Source organism: Wyeomyia smithii, chromosome 3 (genome assembly GCF_029784165.1).
Source record: "Wyeomyia smithii strain HCP4-BCI-WySm-NY-G18 chromosome 3, ASM2978416v1, whole genome shotgun sequence".
Lineage (NCBI taxonomy): Eukaryota > Metazoa > Arthropoda > Insecta > Diptera > Culicidae > Wyeomyia > Wyeomyia smithii.
Genome location: NC_073696.1, coordinates 35883334 through 35907164, shown reverse-complemented (window position 1 = coordinate 35907164; position 23831 = coordinate 35883334). Strand labels below are relative to the sequence as shown.

General features: G+C 34.1%; 1 protein-coding gene across 3 annotated transcripts in view; it reads right to left on the bottom strand.

The window, feature by feature from the left end:
• The window catches only part of LOC129731065 (neural-cadherin), a 393666-nt gene that overhangs the window by 66667 nt on the left and 303168 nt on the right, over nt 1–23831 (bottom strand). For all 3 annotated transcript variants that reach the window (XM_055690805.1, XM_055690804.1, XM_055690806.1), the window contains one exon: nt 6739–6876. In XM_055690805.1, the coding sequence (XP_055546780.1) occupies nt 6739–6876 (138 nt within the window). The remainder of the gene's footprint in view (nt 1–6738; nt 6877–23831) is intronic.

Below are 23831 nucleotides of genomic sequence, written 5' to 3'. Positions count from 1 at the left end.
ATACACACACACACACATACACACACACATACATACAGAAAATGCTCAGCTCGGCGAGCTGAGTCGAGTGATATATGCCATTCGGCCCTTTGGAGCACTTTTATACTTTCGGTTCTGCAAGTGATTGCTATACCTTCCTAGGAGAAAGGCAAAAAATGATTCATGGATAGTCGCAGAAGACGAACAACAAGAACTTAGTTGCTTTTGTCATTTTGAACTTTTTTTTTATTTTGGCTTTTTCAATTTTGTCATAAGCGTAATTCACGCATTATTTGTTATTTCTATGACTTTGTAACCGGTGTAATTTTTGCATTTTTGCTAATATTGTAATTATTATCGTTTATGTCATTTGTCATATTTGTCTTTACCATAATTTTTGACATTTAATGTATGTTTCGTCATTTCTATGATTTCTGACATTTTTGTCATTTCGATTTTCGGGTGTTGTTTTTGTTTAACCATTACCATCATTTGTTGTTTTCTGATTGTGTTGTTCTCTTGTTTTGTATAATTCTACTCACTCATTGTTAAATTTCTTCTGATAAAAGAATTGTTAATTTAAGAATATGTTTTGTACTGTTTTGAATTGATAGAAACTTCCCTTTTAATCAAACGCTTCATTTTGTACTTTTTTCACTGTTTCATACACTGTCATACAATGATTTTTATACTATTTTAGTATATTTTTCTATCAATTTTCCATTATTTTTCGCTTCTGTTTTTTCCGATCTTCTAGATATAATTTTTTGTACAAATATTATCAATAATATCATTTTTGTAACTTTCGCAATCGCTGTACCGTAATTAACTTTTAAAACTCGATTAATTTTTGCAAAAATTCAGCAATTTTGATATTTTTAAATTTTGGACATTTTCATCATTCTTGTTATTTTCTGCTTTTATGGTCAGTGGTGTCTTTCCTGTAGTTTTGTTTTTTCATCACGTTTGTTTATTTAGGTCTTTTGAATGATAATTTTTGTTATTTCTATTATGTTGAAATTCTAATCTTTCTCATGTTGCTATTACTTTACTCATTTCTGTCTTTTCTTTTATATTGTTTATTTTTTGGTTTCCGTTGTTAATTTTATTTTTAGTTGTTTTCATCATCCTAGTTTTTGGATAATTGTTTTTTTTTCTCATTTTTGTAATATTGATATCTATGAATTTTTCATTGGCTCGTCACCTTCCAGAACGTTACCTCTAAATGTTTTTAGAAAAGAGGGCCTCACAAACAAATTTGCCCCGGGGCCCCACCGTCTAAATCCGGCCCTGCCTATATGTATGATGTTATTTCTGTTATTTTGATCATATTTCGTATTTTTTGTCATATTAGTTTATTTTTTTTAAATTGTTTTTTTATCGTCCTAGTTTTTTAACATCATTCTAACAATTACTTTCATATTTGCTAATTTTAAATTTTTTTGTCTTTCTTTCGTTTTTGTCATTATTGTTATTTTTGTGCTTTTTTGTGCTTTTTTGTCATATTTGTTGTGTTTGTCATTTTTGTTTTTTTTTTGTCATTTTGGTCTTTACAGGTCGGACTCGATTATCCGGAGTCTCGATTACCCGGGAACTCGATTATCCGGAATTCGATTATCCGGAATTTTAGACTCGATTATCCGGAATTTTATTTTTTTGGTGTCCCTTTTTATTTTAATTCCGAAATTTCGTCTTCACCATCCCTTCTGGCATTTTTGTTACCATTTAAGTCATTTCTGGTATGTTTGGGACATGTTCGAGTTTAGTGAAAATAATCAATGTCCAATTTTTTTTTTTTTTGCTTCTCAAGATTTTACCCCCTTTCGTCTCAGAAATAACTTCTGGTTACGCCACTGCGTCATAAAAAAAAATAAAGAAATTAAATATTTATTTTGTGTTCGTTATTCGCAAAATTTCAGAGTTTTTGGTGTGATTCGATTATCCGGAAAACTCCATTATCCGGAAAGAGAAAATTTTTGATATTCCGGATAATCGAGTCCGACCTGTATTACTTACATACTTGTCATTGTTGTAGTTTTTCCCATTTTTGCTTTTTCGTCAACTTTTTCAGTGTTGTCATTTTTGTCAATTTGTCATTTATGGTTTTATTTGCCATTCTTGTCGTATTTGTCATTTTTATTTTATTTTTTGTCATTTTTGACATGTTTGTTATGTTTGTCATTTTTTGTGTTTTTTTGCCATTTTGGTCTTTTTTCCGTAATTTTTGTCATATTTGTCATTTTTGTCATTTTGTCATTTTTGTCATTTTGTCATTTTTGTCATTTTTGTCATTTTTGTCATTTTTGTCATTTTTGTCATTTTTGTCATTTTTGTCATTTTGTCATTTTTGTCATTTTTATCATTTTTGTCATTTTTGTCATTTTTGTTATTTTTCTTTTTTGTCATTTTTATCATTTTTATCACTTTTATCATTTTTGTAATTTTTGTCATTTTTGTAATTTTTGTCATTTGTGTCATTTTTGTCATTTATATAATTTTTGTCATTTATGTCATTTTTGTTATTTTTGTCATTTTTGTCATTTTTATCATTTTTATCATTTTTGTCATTTTTGTCATTTTTGTCATGTTTATCATTTTTGTCATTTTTGTCATTTTTGTCATTTTTGTCATTTTTGTCATGTTTGTCATTTTTGTCATTTTTGTCATTTTTGTCATTTTTATCGTTTTTGTCATTTTTGTCATTTCCATCCTTCCTGTCATTTTCGTCATATTTTTCAGTATAGACTTTTTGGTCATTTTTGTCGTTTTTACCATTTTTGTCATTTTTGTCATTTTTGAGATTTTTGTCCTCTTGGTCATTTTTGTTTTTTTTTTTTTTGTAATTTTTGTCATTTTTATCCTTCCATTTTCGTCATATTTTTCATTTTAGACCATTTGGTCATTTTGGTCATTTTTGGCATTTCGGTCATTTTTGTCATATTTCACATTTTTGTCATTTTGGTTATTTTTGTCAATTTTGTTTTTTTTTGTCATTTTCCTCATTTTTGTCATTTTTTTTTTCTTATATGAGATTTAAGTCATTTTTGTCATTTTTGTCATTACTGTCTTTTTTGTCATTTTTGTCTCTTTTATTCTTCCTGTCATTGCCGTCATATTTTGTATTTTTGACCTTTTGTTCTTTTTGGTCATTTTTGTCATTTTGGTCATTTTTGTCATTTTGGTCATTTTTGGCATTTCTGTCAATTTTGTCTTTTTTGTCATATTTCACATTTTTGTCATTTTGGTTATTTTTGTCAATTTTGTCAACTTTGTCAATTTTGTCATTTTTGTCATTTTTGTAATTTTTGTGATTTTTGTAACATTTGTAATTTTTGTATTTTTTGTAATTTTTGTAATTTTTGTAATTTTTGTAATTTTTGTAATTTTTGTAATTTTTGTAATTTTTGTCATTTTCGTAATTTTTGTAATTTTTGTAATTTTTGTAATTTTTGTAATTTTTGTAATTTTTGTAATTTTTGTAATTTTTGTAATTTTTGTAATTTTTGTAATTTTTGTAATTTTGGTAATTTTTGTAATTTTTGTAATTTTTGTAATTTTTTTTAATTTTTGTCATTTGCGTCATTTTTGTTATATTTATCATTTTTTGTCATTTTTTTTGCCATTTTTGCAGTTTTTGCATATTTGTCTTTTTTGTCATTTGTGTCATATTTCACATTTTTGTCATTTTGGTTATTTTTGTCATTTTTGTCATATTTCACATTTTTGTCATTTTTGTCAATTTTGTCATTTTTGTCATTTTTGTCATTTTTATCATTTCTGTCCTTTTTTTTAATTTTTGTCATTTATGTAATTTTTGTCATTTTTGTCATTTTTGTCATTTTTGTCATTTGTGTCATTTATATCATTTTTCTCATATATACATTTGTCATTTTGACGATCTTGCATTTTTGTCATTTTTATCCTTTCTGTCATTTTTGTCTTTTTTGTCTTTTTTGTTATTGCAGTTCTCATAATTTTTGACTCTTTGTCATTTTTGTTCTTTTTACTGTCATGTTTGTCATTGTTATTAATTTTGTCATTTCCATCCTTTTGATTATTCTATCAGTTTGGTCCTTTTTGTCATTTGTGTAATATATATTTTAATTTCATCATTTTTTTGTCATTTCTGTATTGAACTTTTAGTATTTTTTTTTTAAATTTTTGTAAGTTTTTTAATTTAGTAATTTTTGTCAGTGTAATTTTTCTCAATTTTGTCGCCCATGTAGTTTTTAAAATTTTTGCCCTTTTTGTCATTTTTGTCAGTGTTGTCGTTTTGGTCTTTTTTTGCCTTTGTTATGTTTTGAGTTTTTGTCAATTTAAAATTCTTTCCTATTTTTTATTTGCAATTTTCACCAGTTTTGTAAGTTATAACAATTTTGCCATTTTTGTTTTTTTTTTTTTTATTCTCGCTTATTTTCCGTCGGTCTAGTTCCGCCACTGTTGTGGCCAATCACCGACGCCCAGGGAGGCGACTCCACACCCAGGACCCTAACTCACGACCCGTTTATCAACGGACCGGCGCCAACGGCTTTACTTCCTCATGCGATGGAAGGCGTGATCCCAGAGATTTTTCGCCTCAGAAAATCTCCCGGTGTCGGCTAGGATTGAATCTAGACCAGTTGAGTTGGTTGTGAGTGGATCACGCCACCTCACAACCATCGACACCTATGTCGGCGGTGGGATTCGAACCCAGGCGTCGAGCGTGGTTGGCGGAGACGTTACCAACCACACTAGGCCCCCGCTCTTGCCATTTTTGTGTCTGATTTTAATCTCCTCCATGTTTCTGTCATTACCATAATTTTTATTGTTATGTTGATTCTTTTTTGTAATTTCATCGTTTTTGTTTTTTCATCATTTTTTGTTTTAACCAATTTTTTGAATATCGTTTCACTATATTTGCGGTTTAAATTATTTTTGTCATTTTCATTATATTTAGCGTTTTTTATTATTTTTATGTTGTAATTTTCATCAGTATTTAGTTGATTTACTCAATATTTTCATTTCAGTAATTTTTGGTCATATAGATACAGTCATGGAGAAAATAATAATTACACTTGCAGTGTTGGATAATTTTTCGTGTTTGCGCACTGATTTTAATTGTTGTATGATGTTATGTTACGTCATTATGATCCGCAGACACTCTTTTTAAAAGAGGCACGGAGAAATGACTGGAGAAATTTCTTTGTCGGTGATTCTGAAAAATTTTTGCGTGAGTTAGTGTTTTTTAAGTGGCGACAAAAATAAATACACTATTGAAATATATATACAAAACAATCCAAATTAGCTTCATTTCTCTACATATCGTTAGCAAAGTGACCTTTAACGTTCCAAAACTCACTTTCAAAATTTTGTGGCCTGTTATTTGTTTTGTAAAGCCATATTCAATCTTCCAGGTATGTTTACCACCAGGTTTACACGAGTAGAAGCTGAACCAGCATTTCACGCAGCCTGTCCGACGTTCCATAAGTCTGTTTTATTCTTTGGATGATGCTTTGCAACCTTTGAAACCTTTAGAAATTCTATGGAAGATTGGGAAAGTCTAGGTTGCAAAGCATCATCCAAAGAATAAAACAGACTTATGGAACGTCGGACAGGCTGCGTGAAATGCTGGTTCAGCTTCTACTCGAGTAAACCTGGTGGTAAACATACCTGGAAGATTGAATATGGCTTTACAAAACAAATAACAGGCCACAAAATTTTGAAAGTGAGTTTTAGAACGTTAAAGGTCACTTTGCTAACGATATGTAGAGAAATGAAGCTAATTTGGATTGTTTTGTATATATATTTCAATAGTGTCGCCACTTTAAAAACACTAACTCACGCAAAAATTTTTCAGAATCACCGACAAAGAAATTTCTCCAGTCATTTCTCCGTGCCTCTTTTAAAAAAAGTGTCTGCGGATCATAATGACGTAACATAACATCATACAACAATTAAAATCAGTGCGCAAATACGAAAAATTATCCAACACTGCAAGTGTATTTATTATTTTCTCCATGACTGTATTTTATTCAATTAGTTTTTATTTTTCCGTAATTTTTGTGTTTTCATATTTCTGTTTCCATTATTTCTATAATTTTTATTATTTTCGTTTGGCGAAAGTTTGTAATTTTTTGAAATTTTTTTCACTTTTTATCATTTTTGTAATGTCTGTTAGATGTGTGATTTCTGAAAATTATGTCTTTTTCATATTTGTCATAGTTTATTAAAGTTTTTGTCATGTCTTTTTTGTCGCTTTTTTAATTCACGTAAATTTGACATTTTCATTATTTCTGTCATTTTTGTTAGTTTAGAAACAGTTTTGCTTTATGAGCTTGTTTAATATTTTCTGCTTATGTGTTCAGTATGGTTTTCAGACTACATGTTACGAGTACAATTTTGGGAAAATAAAATAATATTATATATAGGATTCAGTAATTGCAAACAATAACATTTTATATAGAAATCAAAATTATTCCATTTCCTAGGAATTTTTTTTGATCAGTTCATTATTGGTTTAAATTTAATCAGAAAAGATTGTCGCAAAGCATAACAAAAATTAAAATGGTATTATGTTGGCGGTTCCATGGTGGTAAAACACGAAGCACTCTCTGGAACCTGATTATGTTCTGTTTAATGACTCTATTAATCGTTTCTGAGGAGCACTATAGCTCTGACAATTCTGCGTAAATCACCGCACAAACGTGGTTTTACGTTGCAGAAACGCAGTGCATTTTAATTCATTCACAGACAGGAGTATATTTATCCAGTGGCACTCACCTTCAGTACGAATATTTCTCCAGTGGTCCTATTGATGTCAAACTTGCTGTTCGCCGGATTATCCGGATCGATGCCTTGACCCGTAAGGAAGTACACGATGTTCTGCGGACGGTCCTTGTCTCCATCGCTGGCTAGCACCTGTGTATATGTGTGTGTGCGTGCGTAGGATTGTATCCATCCAATATCCCGAAGGGCGATCCAGGTCCAGGGCCGGTGGCGGTATGAGTGGGAAAATGGAAAATTTAATTAACATCACACGATCGATCGCACCGGAAAGGAAATAATTATTGCCAAAAGCATTCGCATTGCAGAGCAATCGGGAAAATCGGGAGCGGGTTTTGAAATTTTCTTGCCAGCCTCCTGTCTGCGGTCTCTTTCTCCGGGGTTCTTATGCAACTTGGGCAGTCAGCGGAAGGAAAATAAATTAATCTTCAAATTAGATTGTGCCCGTTATCACACACGACGCAGCTTTTACTGCTCAGCTTGTGCTGCTCGTGGACTGGCTTCTACGTGCCTCCACCACCAGAGCGACGACGATGACGACGTGGTGAGGCCGCAGATAGAAGGCAAGCACATTTTCCCGTCACAGTGTTATTATGAGCGGTCATATTTCCGGCTAGTTGGGCTGGCTGGGAGCATGCATTTGTCAACCGTGCCCGGGATGCCGGAAGTAAGCTTCTGTTTTACGGGACGGAGGGATTAAATGTTATACTAATAAAATGCAGCCTGGGACACACACACGTACATGCGAGAAAATTAATCAAAAACTGAAACCGGTTTAAGATATATAGTGGGTGTGAGTAATGGAAAGCGACACACAGTAGCAGGATGGAATTTTTGATTAGAGGTAGCACATGTTACGTGCGTGTTATTAAACTAAATTAGTGGCAAGATGCAGGGAACACGTTTAGCAGCTAGCTCTAATGGGTGCAAATACAAAGGTGGGATGCAATTTTCTTAACATACATTGTGAGTGATTATTCTGCACTTTTGCATCAGAAAGTTATAAGGAAAATAGTTAGTTTTAGACGGATTAAGGTTGGTAGGAACATGTTGCATCGAAGTTGCTTTTAGTGTAAGTAAATAATGGGTTTATTATGGTACGAAGCCAAGGATTTGGGACGATAAGTTGAGGTTTTGCTAGGAAATTATTATTAACTTCATGTTACAACAAATCTTGCAAGCTACCAGTAGCATTAGTGTCTATAGAATCCAGTTTGATATGATGTAATAGAACAGATTGAAACAAAACATTGGTAAGGAGCTCACAACTATCCGCACCTTGGTTTACCAGTTGAAACAAATTCTCAGATAGAAACAAACTTTCCAGAACTAAAAAAATACGCCCTGGCTTCTTTTCAAAATTGAACAAGAAAAGTTTTTTGTAACTGAAATGATACTGCAGCCTGCAGTGAAAAGAATTACATTTTCACAAGTCCACTTTATTTGCACTCGGCAAAGCCGAAATGACCAACTGCAGTGCAAGAGTGCGAAAGTGGACTTAGAAGAAAAATCTTCGGTAATTGTCTTGTCGCTCGAGTCTAACTAGCAAAAAAAGAGAGAAAAAAAATCCAAACAGCGAAAGTTCAGCAATCTGTGTTCGATGCAGAATGCCGTGGCTGCTGCTCCCGGATAGCAGCCAATCCGAGTCTCGAACGTATAAGTTTTGTGCATCGCAAAATTGGTCTGTCCAGAGCACATTATTCTAACGAGATTTTAATTGAATTTCCAACGCTGCCCGGCGCAGGGCATGTTTTCTGGTAATCCAGAGAAAATAAAAACAACGAGTGTTTCTACATCAGAAGCAGCCTGTTTGATTTGCAGCTGGTCCTGCGAGGGGGATTCTTCCCGAACTGCATTGCTTCTGCAAAGTATCGAGAGTTCAATTTCGATTCTGCTTCACTTGAACGAGTTCCGGAAAACAGATGATCACTTGTAAGGATACAGAGGAAACGAATGCTACTAACAAGTCTTGAATGGCACGCAAACAATGTGTTCGTCATTTTTGTCCGAAGAAGTAAACTTCGCTAATAAGCAACCAAGAATCATCACATCAAACCGCTTGCGTAGCTTTGCGTATTAGCCTTGTCACTCAAACAAAAGTTCCGAAGTGACGCAAGTCTCGGAAGCAGATAGCTCTAGATAGCCACCATCGCCATTCATGGTCTCAGCTGCAGCAGTACGTTAGATAATTGTCTTTTCGAGTACTTCAGCACTTGAGCTGGGAAAACTTTTCGAATTTAGAAAACTCTCAAGCGCGTCCTAGGCGGTGAATGTTGGCATCAGGAATTGAAGCTGCTTTCAGTTTACCCGCTTCAGTGTTTTTGCTTGAATCAGTATGCTAAAATTTTCACTCTGGCTAGTAAAAAGAATATTGATTTCTAGCTGAGTCCAACAGGTGGTGGGCGAAAAAGCTGGCGCCAAAGTAGAGACAGCCATCACGAACAAACAAAAATCGAAAGCAGAGATATGATTATAGAAGCGTAGACCAAGGCCAATGTTCACAGAGCCCGATTAATAGAGATGTTTTTGATTGCATTCGGTTGGTGAGAGCATGTTTGGATTGCTTGCTAAATGCAAACTATGTAGCTATTGTGTTCGATGAAGTTTAGTTTTTTTTAATTGCATAATTTTGTTTTTATAAAACTCAATTTTCACTGAAAATTTTCCTTTTTTCTTTTCCGCAATTTACGAATTCCGGGAATTTTATCATTCTAATCCCACGATCTTGGAAAACATTTTCTGCGATGAAAATTGTTGGTAAATCGAATCGGTAAAATTGTAAACTCTTTTGAAATTGTGTACACTGCTGGGCAATGTTGAGCAAGATTGCATAATCATTTGCAAACCCACCTCTGAACGCTATAAATCGTCTCTTTCACTCCTTGTGTATGAGTTATGCTCCTTGGAATGGTAATGGAATATATGGGAACAATTTGCTCTTTGACTCTATCGGATTTCGGAAAAGGAGCCTCAGAGATTCTCTCTTTTGACAGATTAAAAAATGGACTAGAAGTAGTTAATGAATTTATCGAAGTCGAAACTTTGTTTTTCGATAATACATGAAACGTTAAGATCTGATATCCTCTCGAATTTTTTTATTTAGTTTCTTATTTGAATTGGGAGAGTCTCATATTTCCAAGTCCCAAATCCCAGGTGATTTTTCAAAAACAGAAATTGTTCTTTTGAATTAACTCCAGATCTTGACGTTCATTCATTTCCAAGACTTTTGCCATAAAAGTAAAACGATTTATCATAAAATAAATCGTCGCCTGATTACTTTTCTTTGCCTTCTTTTTTTATTTTCTGGGATTCCGGGATTTTCCGGAAAATCAAATTGTTATTAGGGAACATCCATAAATGACGTAGCGTTTGAGGCGGGGGATGGTTTGCCGTTTTGTGACGAAATGTGACGAGGTGAAGGGTAGTGGGTCAAGCTAAGCTACGTAGCCAATATGAAACTAAGAAAAAAATTTGGATTCTCTCTAGTTGTTCTTTTTTATCACTGTTTTGTCTGTTTGAGGTCATTTTTGTTATTTTCTTGTCTTTTCTTGTTCATCATACGAAGTATGTTTTCGATAAAAAATTTGACAAAAAATGTCAGGATGAAAGGGGTTGTTAAAAAGCAACGTAATTATCTAGAGAAGATCTGACTTTATGACGAAATGCTAAGATGGGTTAGACGGGGGGGGGGGGGGGGGGGGTGCTTCCGGAATTTCTTTACTCGGATCCCGGAATTTACGCGGTTTCTTTTCACGTGAACTCCGGAATTTCGCGCGGGTTTTTCACGCGAATCCCGTTATTTACGCGGTTTTTTTTTTACGCAGCACGTATCCCCCGCGTAAAAAGCGGCTTTTGTGTACTTTTTTTGTTTCCTACAATTCGTTCTCAGGCAGTTTTTCTGTACATGCAATGTTTTCTGAGCTGTGAAGCTTTGAACAAATGCTATACCAAAACGCATACGCCCTTTCCGGAAATTAGTCTTGAGTCTTTAAAATCCCTTCTCTCGCGGAAAATACTCAGTTTGGGTCGCTATTCGACCATAGGACATTTGACATGGAAACGCTCAGAGTAACGAGCCTTTCGTGTTAGGTGCCGAAAAGTAAGCCAGTTGTGATTTGGTTAGTCCCACTCCTGAGAAGATGAACTACCTACAACAATTCATGCTTCAGTTAATGTTCGCTCTGTTTAACTGTAATTCGATATACAAGGTTTTGAAGTAGGTATGAAATTTACAACTAAATTCTTATAAAATTGGAATTCAGCAATTGCTTCAAATGATGCTATTATTTGTATAAACTGGAATACTCGCTCTGCAAAAGCGAAAGAAGATGATTTTGTTTTCAAATTTTTTGATCGTCACTGACGAGCAAAATGTAGTTGTGACTGATACGCTGCTAAAGCCGAATATTAAACTCAATCGGAACTTAAATTATGTGGTTCTTGCTATCTTCGATATTTTGACATTAGAGAGATTGGATGGATAATTTAGAAGTTATAGTCATAACTTCACAGTAATTGATTTAATCTCTTTGATGTCAAAGAGCAAGTTGTGCTATATCACACATTTATTCCAATAAATCTTTATTTGTTGCTGGAGAGTTACGAATAACCAACAAAAAGCGTATTTTCATAAAAAACTGAAACTCATCAAACCTAATATAGAAATATCTCAAAAAAAGATGCAATTACAAAGTTAGTCGCCAAAAGCTTTATGATTTGAATTTACCATTAGAATCATATTATATCATTGGAATTCGATTGATCTCAAAAATAAAAAAAAATCATTGAAACTTAACCCTCTAGTGCCCAAATTAATTTTTAGGCGTACTTCGAAAAAATCACTATGAAGCTTTATAAACATTTTTAAGTTCTTACTGGAGCTTTTTAGAGGTTCAACTGAAGGCCGTCTAAAGGCGGCACTGGGCACTAGAGGGTTAAGGGGCCATCCACATTCTACGTGGACAGCCTTGGGGGAATGGGGGTGTGTGTGAAATGTCCACGGTCCGTACAAAATTTTTAGAATTTATAATTTATATAGGCAGTTGGTTGTCCACGGAGGGGGAGGGGGAGGTCAACATCATTTAAAATCTGACCACGTGGAATGTAGATGGCCTCTAACTTCTAACTGATAAATCGTCTCGTCTCGCATCCAAATCTTTTCATCATGAGTTAGAGAAAAATGTCTAATTTTAATAACAAAAGAGGGGAGAAATTATTCCCTTTTTGGTTAAATGTGTAGCTATGTGTTTATTTCCTATGTTTCTCAAATTGAATTCAAAATAACTTGCAAACGGATGCATTCACGAAGTTGATTATTATAAGCTTTTAGATCTAATTGTTTCAGTAATTCAAAATCATATAAAAAATTACGTAATTAAACTTTCTAAATGAATTTAATCTTCTATAAAACATTGCTCTTTTTTATCAGTACTTGCGTTATAACTTCAATTTAAAGCAAAGCCTTGGTGCTACATTCCGATCTGGAGCGCTACGATCCTACTGACACTAACAGTTTCCCCCGAATCGAGACTCGAACCTACGACGACTGGCTGGATAGGCCAGCATCGTACCTCGAGACCATCTGGGAGGATATATATATTAGGGCGCCAATCATCGTATGGAAAAAAAGTGACCAGAAAATTAAAAAAAAACCCTATACAATATGTTCACCTGCTCGAAAAGACACCCTGTGCAAAATTTCAGCTCAATCGGACTTAAAATGGGATGGCGCAAAGCGATTGATGTTTGGCTTTTTTGAAAACCGAAAAATCACCCAAGGGGGGGGGGGGTAACGTTTTTTGCAAAAATTTACTCTCTGGGACATAGTCGTTTTTTTAATTGTGGAAGGCGGAGTTCAAAATGTTTAGAATTTATCTTTTAAAATTGATCACTAGTCTCTCGAAATAGCTTGTATAATGATATACACTATAACTAGCATCGAATACATTATGTTTCATTAGGGTGGTTCATTTATTCGGCATAGGGTGGTTCGTAATATTGTGAAAAATGAGTATAAAATAAAAAAAGCACTTCGGTTCGTTTGATTGGTGTGACGTCTTCGACAAAGTTGTGGATAATAATTCGGTCTTTCCAAAAAAATTACATTCAAAAAATTATTCGTTCAAAAGTTAGAAGAAAGATTATTCAAAGGGGGTCATTTTTTAAAAACTTGATTTTTTTAATAAAACCTACGAAAGATTACCAATACCAGTCCCAGAGAGTAAATTTTGCAAAAAAAAATTTTTTTTCAGATGACACCAATTCTCTCGATTCATGCGTTTTTGAGTCATTTGGCATCAAAAAAAAATTTCGAAAACTGAAATTTCACGTGGGGTGTTGGGTGATTTTTCGGTTTTCAAAAAGCAAAACTTCAATCGCTGTGCGCCACCCCATTTTAAGTCCGCTTTAGCTGAAATTTTGCACAGGGTGTTTTTTCGAGCAGGTGAACATTTTGTATAGGGTTTTTTTTTTTTTGAAATTCGAGATTGACCATTTTGGCTGGCACCCTAATATATATATATATATATATATATATATATATATATATATATATATATATATATATATATATATATATATATATATATATATATATATATATATATATATATATATATATATATATATATATATATATATATATATATATATATATATATATATATATATATATATATATAACTTCAATTTACTGCATAAAAAAAAGATGAAAAAAATTTCAACTTTTGTTTTGTAAATTCAAATTTAGTGTTTATTAATTTTTTTTTTTGGCAAAACATTTATTTTATGAACTGCGTATATCTAATTGTGTAAAGCACTACGAGATCCCTGCAATTCGTTCTCAGGCAGTTTTCATGTACAATCAATGGCTTCTAAGCTAAAATGCTTTGAACAAAACCTATGCCAAAATGCATACTCCTTTTTAGGCAATTGGTCTTGAGTTGTTCTGTGTTTTGGCTTTCTTAGTCACGAAAAGATTTCTGATCGTTCGAAAACATTTTCCAAGACAAATACGACACAACTAAAGTGAGTGACTACTATACGATTCATACTTTGTTACAAACATTTTACACTATATAGAGGTTTCCCTTCAAAAAGGCCATGAAAACGACCGAAACGTCGGACAATTGGACTTGATTGTGGAGTATTTCTTTTATAAAAATGGGAAAGTGGACGGAATAATCATCACCAGTCGGTAACATATAAATTTATTAGTCTTGAGTCTTGAAAATTTTTCCACCCGCAGAACATGCGCAGTTTTCTTAGTCAAATAAGTGGGTAAAGCTTCATTTAATTAAAAAATTACCATTTGCCATGGAAACACTCTACGGTCTCCTTGGTCTTGAACTCTCCAAACCGGCAAGACACGGTTTGCATCATGATACATAATTACAAAAACATTTTTCAATGGAGACGCATGGTGACCATGATGAGTAATGAAGATTGAAAAAATGTATTTGCAAAATAGAAAGAAAATGAAAATATTATATTTATGTAAAATTACCTGAGAAATAAAATAAAACCAAACGATAGGGTCCCTTGAGTCTCAAACCCTGGTGGACAAAATACGGTTTGTATCAATTTTTTTACATAGTTACGGTTATTATAATACAGCTTTGTATATTTCCTAAAAGAACCTATTGATTACCTTCAATCGAGTTTGTTATTCCTCTCAATATGTGGAAAGAGCAGATTGACTACTCACCGTTCACTTTTTGAGCAGCATGAGCGCTGTGCGTGGCAATTTTGTGCACCACAATTTTTTCTTTTGCTTTGTGCTATGTTTCTGCCGTTCGCATAAAAATTAATACGTTTGCGGCTTACACCACAGATAAGCAAAACAGGAGTGGTGAATCACTCTAGTGAGAATTTACAGAAGCAGTGTCGCACTGCTGAAAAAAATTCGAAAACATTCGAAGAGCAAACATGCGTGATGGGCGGCTGGATTTCTTTTCTTTCAGTTTCGAGATGCAAAGCAGTTAACAAAATAACGAATCCATTTAAAGAGTAAATATTGCTGCAGTAATTTGAGTGAAATCTTTGGTGGAGTGAAAGTGAAGTTGCATTATTCAACCTGCGAATAACGTGAAAAAACTTCAAGAGGTATGGAGGAATTTAAAATCTCACGCAATGCCGGAATTGCTATGGTCATGGAACTCTCAACCGTCATATGATAGCAAAATATTATGACTTTTCTCACACAAAGCACAGCTGTCTCGTGGAAGAGTCTGCTAGTAGTTTCAAATGTACAAATTGTAGTGGTAAACATAATCTTATTTCCTTATTTGTCCTGTTAGGTCTAAAATTGTTGCATCTAGACAACGTAGTAAGGCTGTGCGAGATTTCGAATGATTTCGTATAATTTCGCAAAACTCGAAATTTCCCGAAATTTCGCGAAATTTCGGTTTCGCGAAATTGCCGAAAAATTTCGTTGAATTGCGCTAAATTCCGCCTAAAATTTCGCGAAATTAAAGTTCCAATTTCGACGATTACGAAATTTCGGACCAAATTTCCGATGCACATTATTACATTATTTTGGTTTGTGCTCATTGCGACTATAAATTAAATTGAATATATCTCAACAGATATCTGGTATACTAAGTCAGTTATAGAAGAATAAACTCTCAGCCGGTAATTTTTGTTTTTAAAGACAAAACCGTAACATCATGCGGGAGGTATTTTTTATTCACGCAGAGCATAAAATTCATGTCATCACTGAAGTCAAATTCGAGGAATATGAAGCCGTCCAAATGCGCTACAAGGTATCTAGTATTTTGTTTGTAGGAATAAATTTTACGCATCTTTTACGTACATCAAAATGTGGTTATATTTGCAGCCCACAAGGTTAAAGAGGTCACTTTTTGTCTTTCGTTTAGGAGGGCATAGCAATTTCTGTCAAAACTAAAGCTCTGAAGCTCTATCTTACAGGCCAAATGTTCTATGCTACTCGACTTGTAAAAATTTTCAAGCGTTTTTTCGGATTTCTCTGTGTTAGAGGACTCCTCTTCGCACACCGTAGTGTATTTAAATGTGTTTTATCAGATAGTTCATTGCTATCACTAGGCTGACCAGATATCATGCCTTATAGTGTGCAGACAGAGTGATCGATGTGTTAAGCAGAAATAGTTGTAATTGCCTGAATTTTTAGTATTGTTTCAAAACACTCTGACTTCAAAGTCAGCATAAGTTTCAAAATTGCCAGGTACCTTATCAAAAATATTTTAAACGTGTTATCAAAAGAGTATACTTGATCAATGAATGAATAAAAAGTAAATGGTTCGCTATCGTTGAACACATAATTGAGAAATGTTACTCTTGTTTAGGGGACACACAATTTTACAATGTCAAAAACAAGTTCAGATTATGGCATAGAAGTGATTCTGACTTTGCACTTGACGTATATACAAGGTAGAAGAAAAGAAAGGTTAGAAAGAACGAGAAATAAGAGAACGAGGATGATTTCGAATAACTTGATTGAGTAAAGAGAAAACTATTTGTTTTTGCATTACAACATTCCATTCTAACTGTTGATTGGTTGAAAGAAAAATAATTTTTGGTTTGTTTCAAAGGGGCCGTTCCCAAACACGTCATATATAGGGAGACGGGGAGTGGCTTATCAAAAGACCACGAAAAATCCCCCCGCGTGCGGGTTAACGAATAGACCACGTAGTCTTTTTTCTGACTTATAATTTATTATTGCCACTAAGTCAAGTCGAAGCTTTCGCAATTTTTTAATTAATATATTTATTTGACACGACTAATTAATAAGTGTCACGGAAAGTTTGAGAGTTGTCAGCAATTAACTGTAATCAAATTTTTGAAACATATTTCAAATTTATCCGAACGAAGAAAATTTTTTTTTTGTTTTAAACAGGCTTTGCCTTATATGCCATTTACTTCTTTAGAATAATAGTTCTATTTTGCAATGCGTCGGGATTTATGTTATTTTTCCTGAAAGTATATTTCAATACTCAACGACCGGTAAAAAAATCAACGTTTTGGTCTTAAAAACAATATATAAGACCTGGATGTTCGTGAACTGAAGGAAGAAAGAAAGATGTTTATGTTTTGTTCGACATTCAAAAACTTTGTAATTTATTTCAAGGGAAATACGGCTTTTTCAGTCTTAGGGGTGTATCAAAACGCTACTAGGTTTTATGTCCGACGTTTCGGCCTTTGAACTTGGCCTTCCTAAGGGGATCTACAAGTTTTTTAAAAACATTTTATAAAAATAGTACATTTTTTTTTCTTCAAAAACTCCGACATTGTTTTTTTCAAAAAACTTACATATAGTTGTACCGTTTTTCGTACAAAGCTTTACGATAGGTTGTCATAGCTGTCTATAGGATCTCTTTCAAAGTACCTATATTGAAACGTTAGAGTTAGTTTGAGCTTTACTGCCGCTCATGGCAAGTCCGTCCCAATTGCATTTTTACCAATTTTGAGTTTATTTATGGAATCAATTCCTTTTTATATCTACTTTCGATAAAACAAATATTTTTGAATACTTTGTTCTGAGGAACTATGAAAAAAATAGCAAGTTGGTTTGTCCCATAGCAAAAGTGATCGCTAGTCGGTCCCATTGAAAAAATCTTCGCAATTTAACCCCACAGCCAATAATGATTATGAAAAATGTGATATTTACCAAAACTAATGGTCTTCAGGTTTAGAATTGGATGTACCAAGTGATATTCGATAGGTTCGATTAAATTTTACGCGTTCTACATCGTGTGGCTCTAGCTGATAGTACAATGTTTTCTTCAAGACAAAGTTTCCACCAGTAGCTTCTTTCAGCTGTGTCCGCTCTCAGGAAAATTTAGAACAAGTTCCTACACCTAAACTGACTTTGAATTTATCAGTATGTAAAAACAAAATCTAATTTTATTTTGAGCGGCGCAGTTGGTAGGTATATTGTGTTATGCTTCTCACAAAAAACTTGTTTAATAAAGCACGAAAGAAGGTCATTTATGAATTGACCAGCGATAGATTCATACCAAACGCACGGTATAGCACCGCCATCGATTTGCAGTAGTTTGTTTTTCATCACCGGTCGTAGCTGGCTGTGGGACTGACTTGCTATCATTCTGGCTACGTACCGTAAAAGTAATCGCTTGTGAGTCCCAGCTTATGATTTTCAACAAATTTTAATCAAATTTCGGTGTTCATGCAAGTTTTATGATGCAAAAGTGTTAGATTGTCATTGCAGTACTAAATTCTGTTGATGGTATTGATTGAAAAAGCATTTGAGTGCAAAATTTCACCTAAAGCGTTACGATTTTCAATTGCTGTTTTCTCGTCAGCACCAAAACGCAAATGGGACGGACTTGCTATGAGCGGCAGTTTAGAGATTACCTACAAACTTTTACCACATCACAAAGCACGATGCGTTGGTGGATTCAATTTCTTTTTCTCGGGCTTTTTATCGCATCACTCCCCTACGTCCCAGGTTTAAGTAATGCTATCGTCAGGTGCCTAAAAGATGATTACCCGTTGATCACTATGGGGCCGTGTCGACTGGTGTGCCCCAAGGTAGTAACTTGGGGCCAATTCTTTTTCTGCTGTTTATTAATGACCTGGCCAAGTTAGAGCTGCATGGAAAGTTACGTCTCTTTGCTGACGACACGTCAGTCTTCTATCAAGAAACAGAATGCACTGCTATCCAGCTTCAAACTAATTTGATGTCAATGAATCTATCGAAAACCAAGTATATGCTCATTCACTCGTTCCGCCGAGAACTCCCGGCTCGCGAGCCAATTAAAATCGCCAATCGTGTCATCGAAGAAGTATTTGAGTACCCATTTATCGGCCTAACGCTAGACAATAGAATGAACTGGAAGGCCCATCTTGAGTCTCTCAAGCGAAAGCTAACATCACTATGTGGTATATTAAGGAAGGTTTCATCATTTTTGCCTTTGGCGACTATGAAAACACTATACTTCTCATTAATCCATTCTCGGCTCCAGTACCTAGTTGCAACGTGGGGACTGGCTTGCAAATCTTCTTTGAGAGAGCTACAGGTGATACAAAACAGAAGCTTGAAAGCCGTGTTCCGGAAACCTCATCTGTATCCCACTCATCTACTATACGAAGATCCCAGGGACTCAACCCTACCAATCCGTGTACCCCAGGAGTATCAAATGTTGATCCACTTGCGAAATAACATCAATTCAACCGTCCTTGTCACAAGAAGAATGCACGAAAACCGCTCAAGCAGACAAACTGGTCACCTGTATTTGCCACGATTCAACACGGAATACGGTCGCAAAAAATGTCGTACATTGGTAGCAAACTGTTTAACGATCTCCCCCCATCATGTAAAAATGCCCAAACAACATATATCTTCAAGCGTCGTTTGCGAGCTATCATGAAAACGAAAATACCACAGTATCTAGCCCAATTCTGGATTACACCCGAATACCACAAAACACTACTCACCAATGCCTCTGCCGTACGCCGTAACCAGAGCAACGCCATCAACGCGCGAACCACCAGCACCACCCCACAATTGTCGACAAGTATCATCACCAGCTTCAACTTATAGTGAACAACATCGTATCACACTTCCTTAAAAGAGCAGATGCTCACTGGAAGTGCAAACTTGTTCTAGCGATTCAAGTGTAAAAAATATATCGGAAATAAATTAAATTAAAAGGTTTCACTTATTATCAACTAAATATTTTTCTAGATGATTTCTAGATGAGTATACAATTTACCATAACTATAAGCGAAAAATTTATCGTAGATGATCAATTTGCTTAAACAAATTTTATTTATTTTGATACTCAACAACAAATTAAAAATCATTTTGAATATACTCAACAGAAAAGCGTATTTTAAATTACTTTCAGGTAAGGAAATTATTATATTTTTTAAAGACAATGAAATATTATCAATAATTAAACAACCATTATCTGTTTGTTATTTTGGTTTTGAGAAAATGATATTACTGAAAATTCTATTTACAATTTGCGCAATATCTAATAATCAGTTTTCTTGAACCTTCATTTTTTTCATAAATTTTTCATACTTTATTGTACATATATTTGCAGAATAAGATCACAAAACAAAAGACCACGAAAGACCACGGAGGAGAAGGGGGGTATGAAAGGGATCAAAATATGACCACGTAGTTTAGGAATGGTCCCGAATGCATTTTATTATTTTGGGTGTCGCAGAAACTCACAGGGCATATTTTTTTAGGACAAAATTATTTTCTACAACCTTACCAGAGACACTAGTTATGCCAGTCAAACAAACCGATTTAGCTGAAAAAATAATTTTAATCTCCAATTGGACACTCTGTGGGTAATTAAAATATTTTTATAAGTGAAACAGTTGGTTTGATTGGCATAGTGCCTTTGGCAAAGTTATAGATAATAATATTGTCCTTCCAAAAATAAACATGTTGTAAATTTTTCTTAAATTTAATTTTTTTTTGATTTCTTCATCGCTTCGGTATTTTTTTTTTTAATTTTTACACAAAAAAAGATTTTTGAAAAATAAGCTTTTTTATGTTAATTTTATTGTTTCTTTTACATTAAAAAAATCAATTTTTCAGAGTTTTTTTTATCGGAAAGATAAAATTACTGTCTAAAACTTTTCCAGAGACGTCACACTGATCAAAAACTTTTGGCTCTGAAAATATTTATAATCACAATAACCCTCCCAAAATAGCATTTTAACTAGCTTCTCAGCCTATAGAAACGTTTATGCAAAGTTTAGGCCAAATCTAAAATGACAAAAAATATTGAAACTGAGACATTTTTTGTGGAACTGCTCAGTTAAAAAGTAATTTTAAGTTATATTAAAAAATGTGCAAAAATATTGAAAACTTCAAAGTTTACAGAATAGTTAACTTAAATTTTATTTTCCTCGATTTGATAAAAATGTCACTTAGTCTAGTCTGACTAAACGGTGTTAAAAAAAATTCAATAACACTGGTCGACAAAAGCGAAAAAAAAGTTGCCCTCCAAAGGTTTTACAGCTTTTCAACCATTCCTGTGAATCTTGCTGCTTTTAGAGAATGCAGAAATGCATCAGAAGGCCGCCGAGGAATTGCTTATCGGATTCGTCGCTTTTACGTTTGCATAGGGAACAACTCTTTGGAAAAGTTATCTTTGCTAGGGACACCAAAACTCACAGGAATGGTTGAAAACCTACCTACCATCTCTCATTTTTTCCAGTTCGAGCTCTAGGACAAAACTTGGATTTTGAATGATGAAAGTGCTATGAAAGAAGGATTACTATTTTAAACATAGTTGCATTCAAACCAAAAGAATCAGTTCAGAAGTTCATTAAATTATTATTTACAAAGACATTTCGAGTTTGACCTTTATATCATTTGTATCTATCGCGCTACTATTACCTGCAATATAATCTGTATAAATGAATGCATCAAGATTTTAGTTTTTAACATTTTTGATTTTCTCGTCATTGTCGGTTTATCGATAACTGAATACCTACGTTACTCTTCGTCGACCAGGTAAGCACCTTGCGATCAGCTGTTGAAGGGTACTGCGTTAGCGTACGCTCCAACGTTACAAATCATTGTAATGCTATGTTTCAGAAACATTTATTTTATTTTTCGAAATTTCGCGAAATTTAGAGACCAATTTCGTTTCGTCTCGAGAACTCGAAATCCACCTTGATTTCGTTTCGACTAATTTGGCGAAATCGAAATTAAGGGTTAATTTCGTTTCGTTTCGTTTCGACACCAGAAAAGCCAGTTTCGCACACCCCTACAACGTAGGTATTCAAAATAATCTGTTGTCAATTGTATTCATGCCGGTATTCAACATCTTTCTCTGTAGCTAGTGTGTCTACTAGTGCTAGCTAGTGACCTTTCGTGTTTAGTGCGGAAAGTTCAGCTAGTTGTGATTTGGGTAGTCACACTCCTACAAGATGGACTACCTACAACAATCCATGCTGCAGTTGATGTCAGTTTTTTTTTAATTGCAACTTGGAGTACAAGATCGTTCAAGTGGTGGTAATTGAATATGCTATGCAATTCAAATTCAACAAATGGCTGTTGTGACTGAAATGCTACTGAAGCCAAGTACTAAACAGAATTAATGATGTCGAAGGTGAAGTTGCAATAGTAATCCTCCGTCGAACAAAGTATCGTGTTTTGCTAAAAAGTTATTTTTTAGATTTATAAAAGAAAATCAAACAAAACCTCACACAAATTTTCATTTCACGAGAGAAGTTGAAAACAAAAACCATATTCAAAACTCGTCTGGCAACATTCAAATGTTATTAAGAAACCTTGCATTTTTCTATAAATGGACAAAAAGCTCAAAAGCTTGCTCAGCAGTACAAGAGAATTCATAATTTTAATCAGGTCACCACTCAAAACTTTGTTTCTGAAGAGGTATTGGAAACAAACTTGAATGAATTACAATCTATTCTCAAGAACTCCAAAACCATGGGATTTCCTATATCTTTCTCAAAATACTTCCCGAAAGTCCTTTAAATTTTTACGGTGCGAATTTTAAACATATACTTTGAGGTGGCAAATTTTCCTAAAAACATGAAAAATGCATAAGTCACTCCAATTTTAAAACCTGAAGAAATCCTACTGAAGCATCAAGTTACCGAACAATTAGCTGCATGTCATCTTTTTTTTTTTGGTTTTCGCCATGAGCATTAGACTATATACTCATCAGTTACTTAGAGTAACTAATATGATTCGAAATAATAAATCTGAAGGCTCTTCCACTGAACTGAACTCAACTAGTTTTACTCATAAGCCAAGAGTTTCAATTCTCAAATCCACCAATAATTAGGATCCAGATTAGGTTGTCATGGTAGACATGGTGGACATCAAACGATGGGATCTCTAAAGTTTCAAAACCTCCAAAGGGCAGAGTAAGTTCACCATTTTTGCTTGATTATTGTTATTTTATGAGCAGTTTGATATTTTTTTGGAGCCAATTCCAATTTGACGCCAAAAGACTCAAAATCTTTTAACGGCTCAAAAGTTACAAATTATTTAAAATTGTACTTTAAAATAAAATCGATTTTTTGGGCTACTCTATTTCACAAAGTGTCCTTCTAAAGGCTAAACAAAAAATATGGGTATAAAAGTTTTAAATTGAGAACAACTAAAGCGATTTTAAACATAATCGAAGCAAAAAAAATCTCATAGGATTTTTTACATGGCATTGCTGAATAAGTAACTAATTTCATATCGACTCTAGATCTGTATTTACATTCGGGTTGAATTTGAATTCGGAATGGAATTAAATTGGATTTGGGTCGGATTCGTATTGGATTTGAATCGAATTTACACTTAAGAAAAAAATGTTGCGATTTCTATTTTACATTTGTCACACCCACAAAACTCTAACCCACAACTTCCAGCCTGTTTTACATATTCGCTGTTGAAGTTATAATGAATGGTAATGACCTCGAAGCAAATTACGAGCGATGTGCGGGTGTACCGAAATATTATAAAACCAACTTGTCAAAAGTAAAATTACCTCGAAGCCTGAATCTGAAAGCATTAACATCGATTTTCCCGACTCATTACCGACTCGGGATTAGATTCAACCAATACCAAAAAGATTACCGTCAAAACATTGCTCTAAAACCTGAAAACTGAATTATATCCATCCTTTGCCCGAAAACCCGGAGCGACTCGAACGCGTGCTTTTAGCCTGAGCCTGAGCCTGAGCCTGAGTAAAGCAACAACCGCAAGCAAACACATAAATTACTAATTAGTGCGCTTAAACGCGCTCAGGTCTCCGTCAGCTCCCGTTGCTTTGCATGCTGCTGTGAAACTTTGTCATTTCCCTGCCGGTACCGGCGTCGGATGCAAAGCATTTCACAATTAAAGCGTATTAACCCCCACTGGGGTGGTTGCCTTCGGCTGCAGGTTGATTCTAAAAAAATGGTTACATAATGACTTGCAGGAAAGTTCAATAAAAAAGTAAGAAGGCGTTCATCATGTAATTAATTGTTATTTACAATGTTGTTGACCGGAATTAATACGGACGTTTAGGGGTTAGTGTGGGTCGGAGTACGAACCCTATCTAGACTAATTATCGTTTTATCAAAGCAGCAATGTGAGACGCTGCTCAAGCCATAGG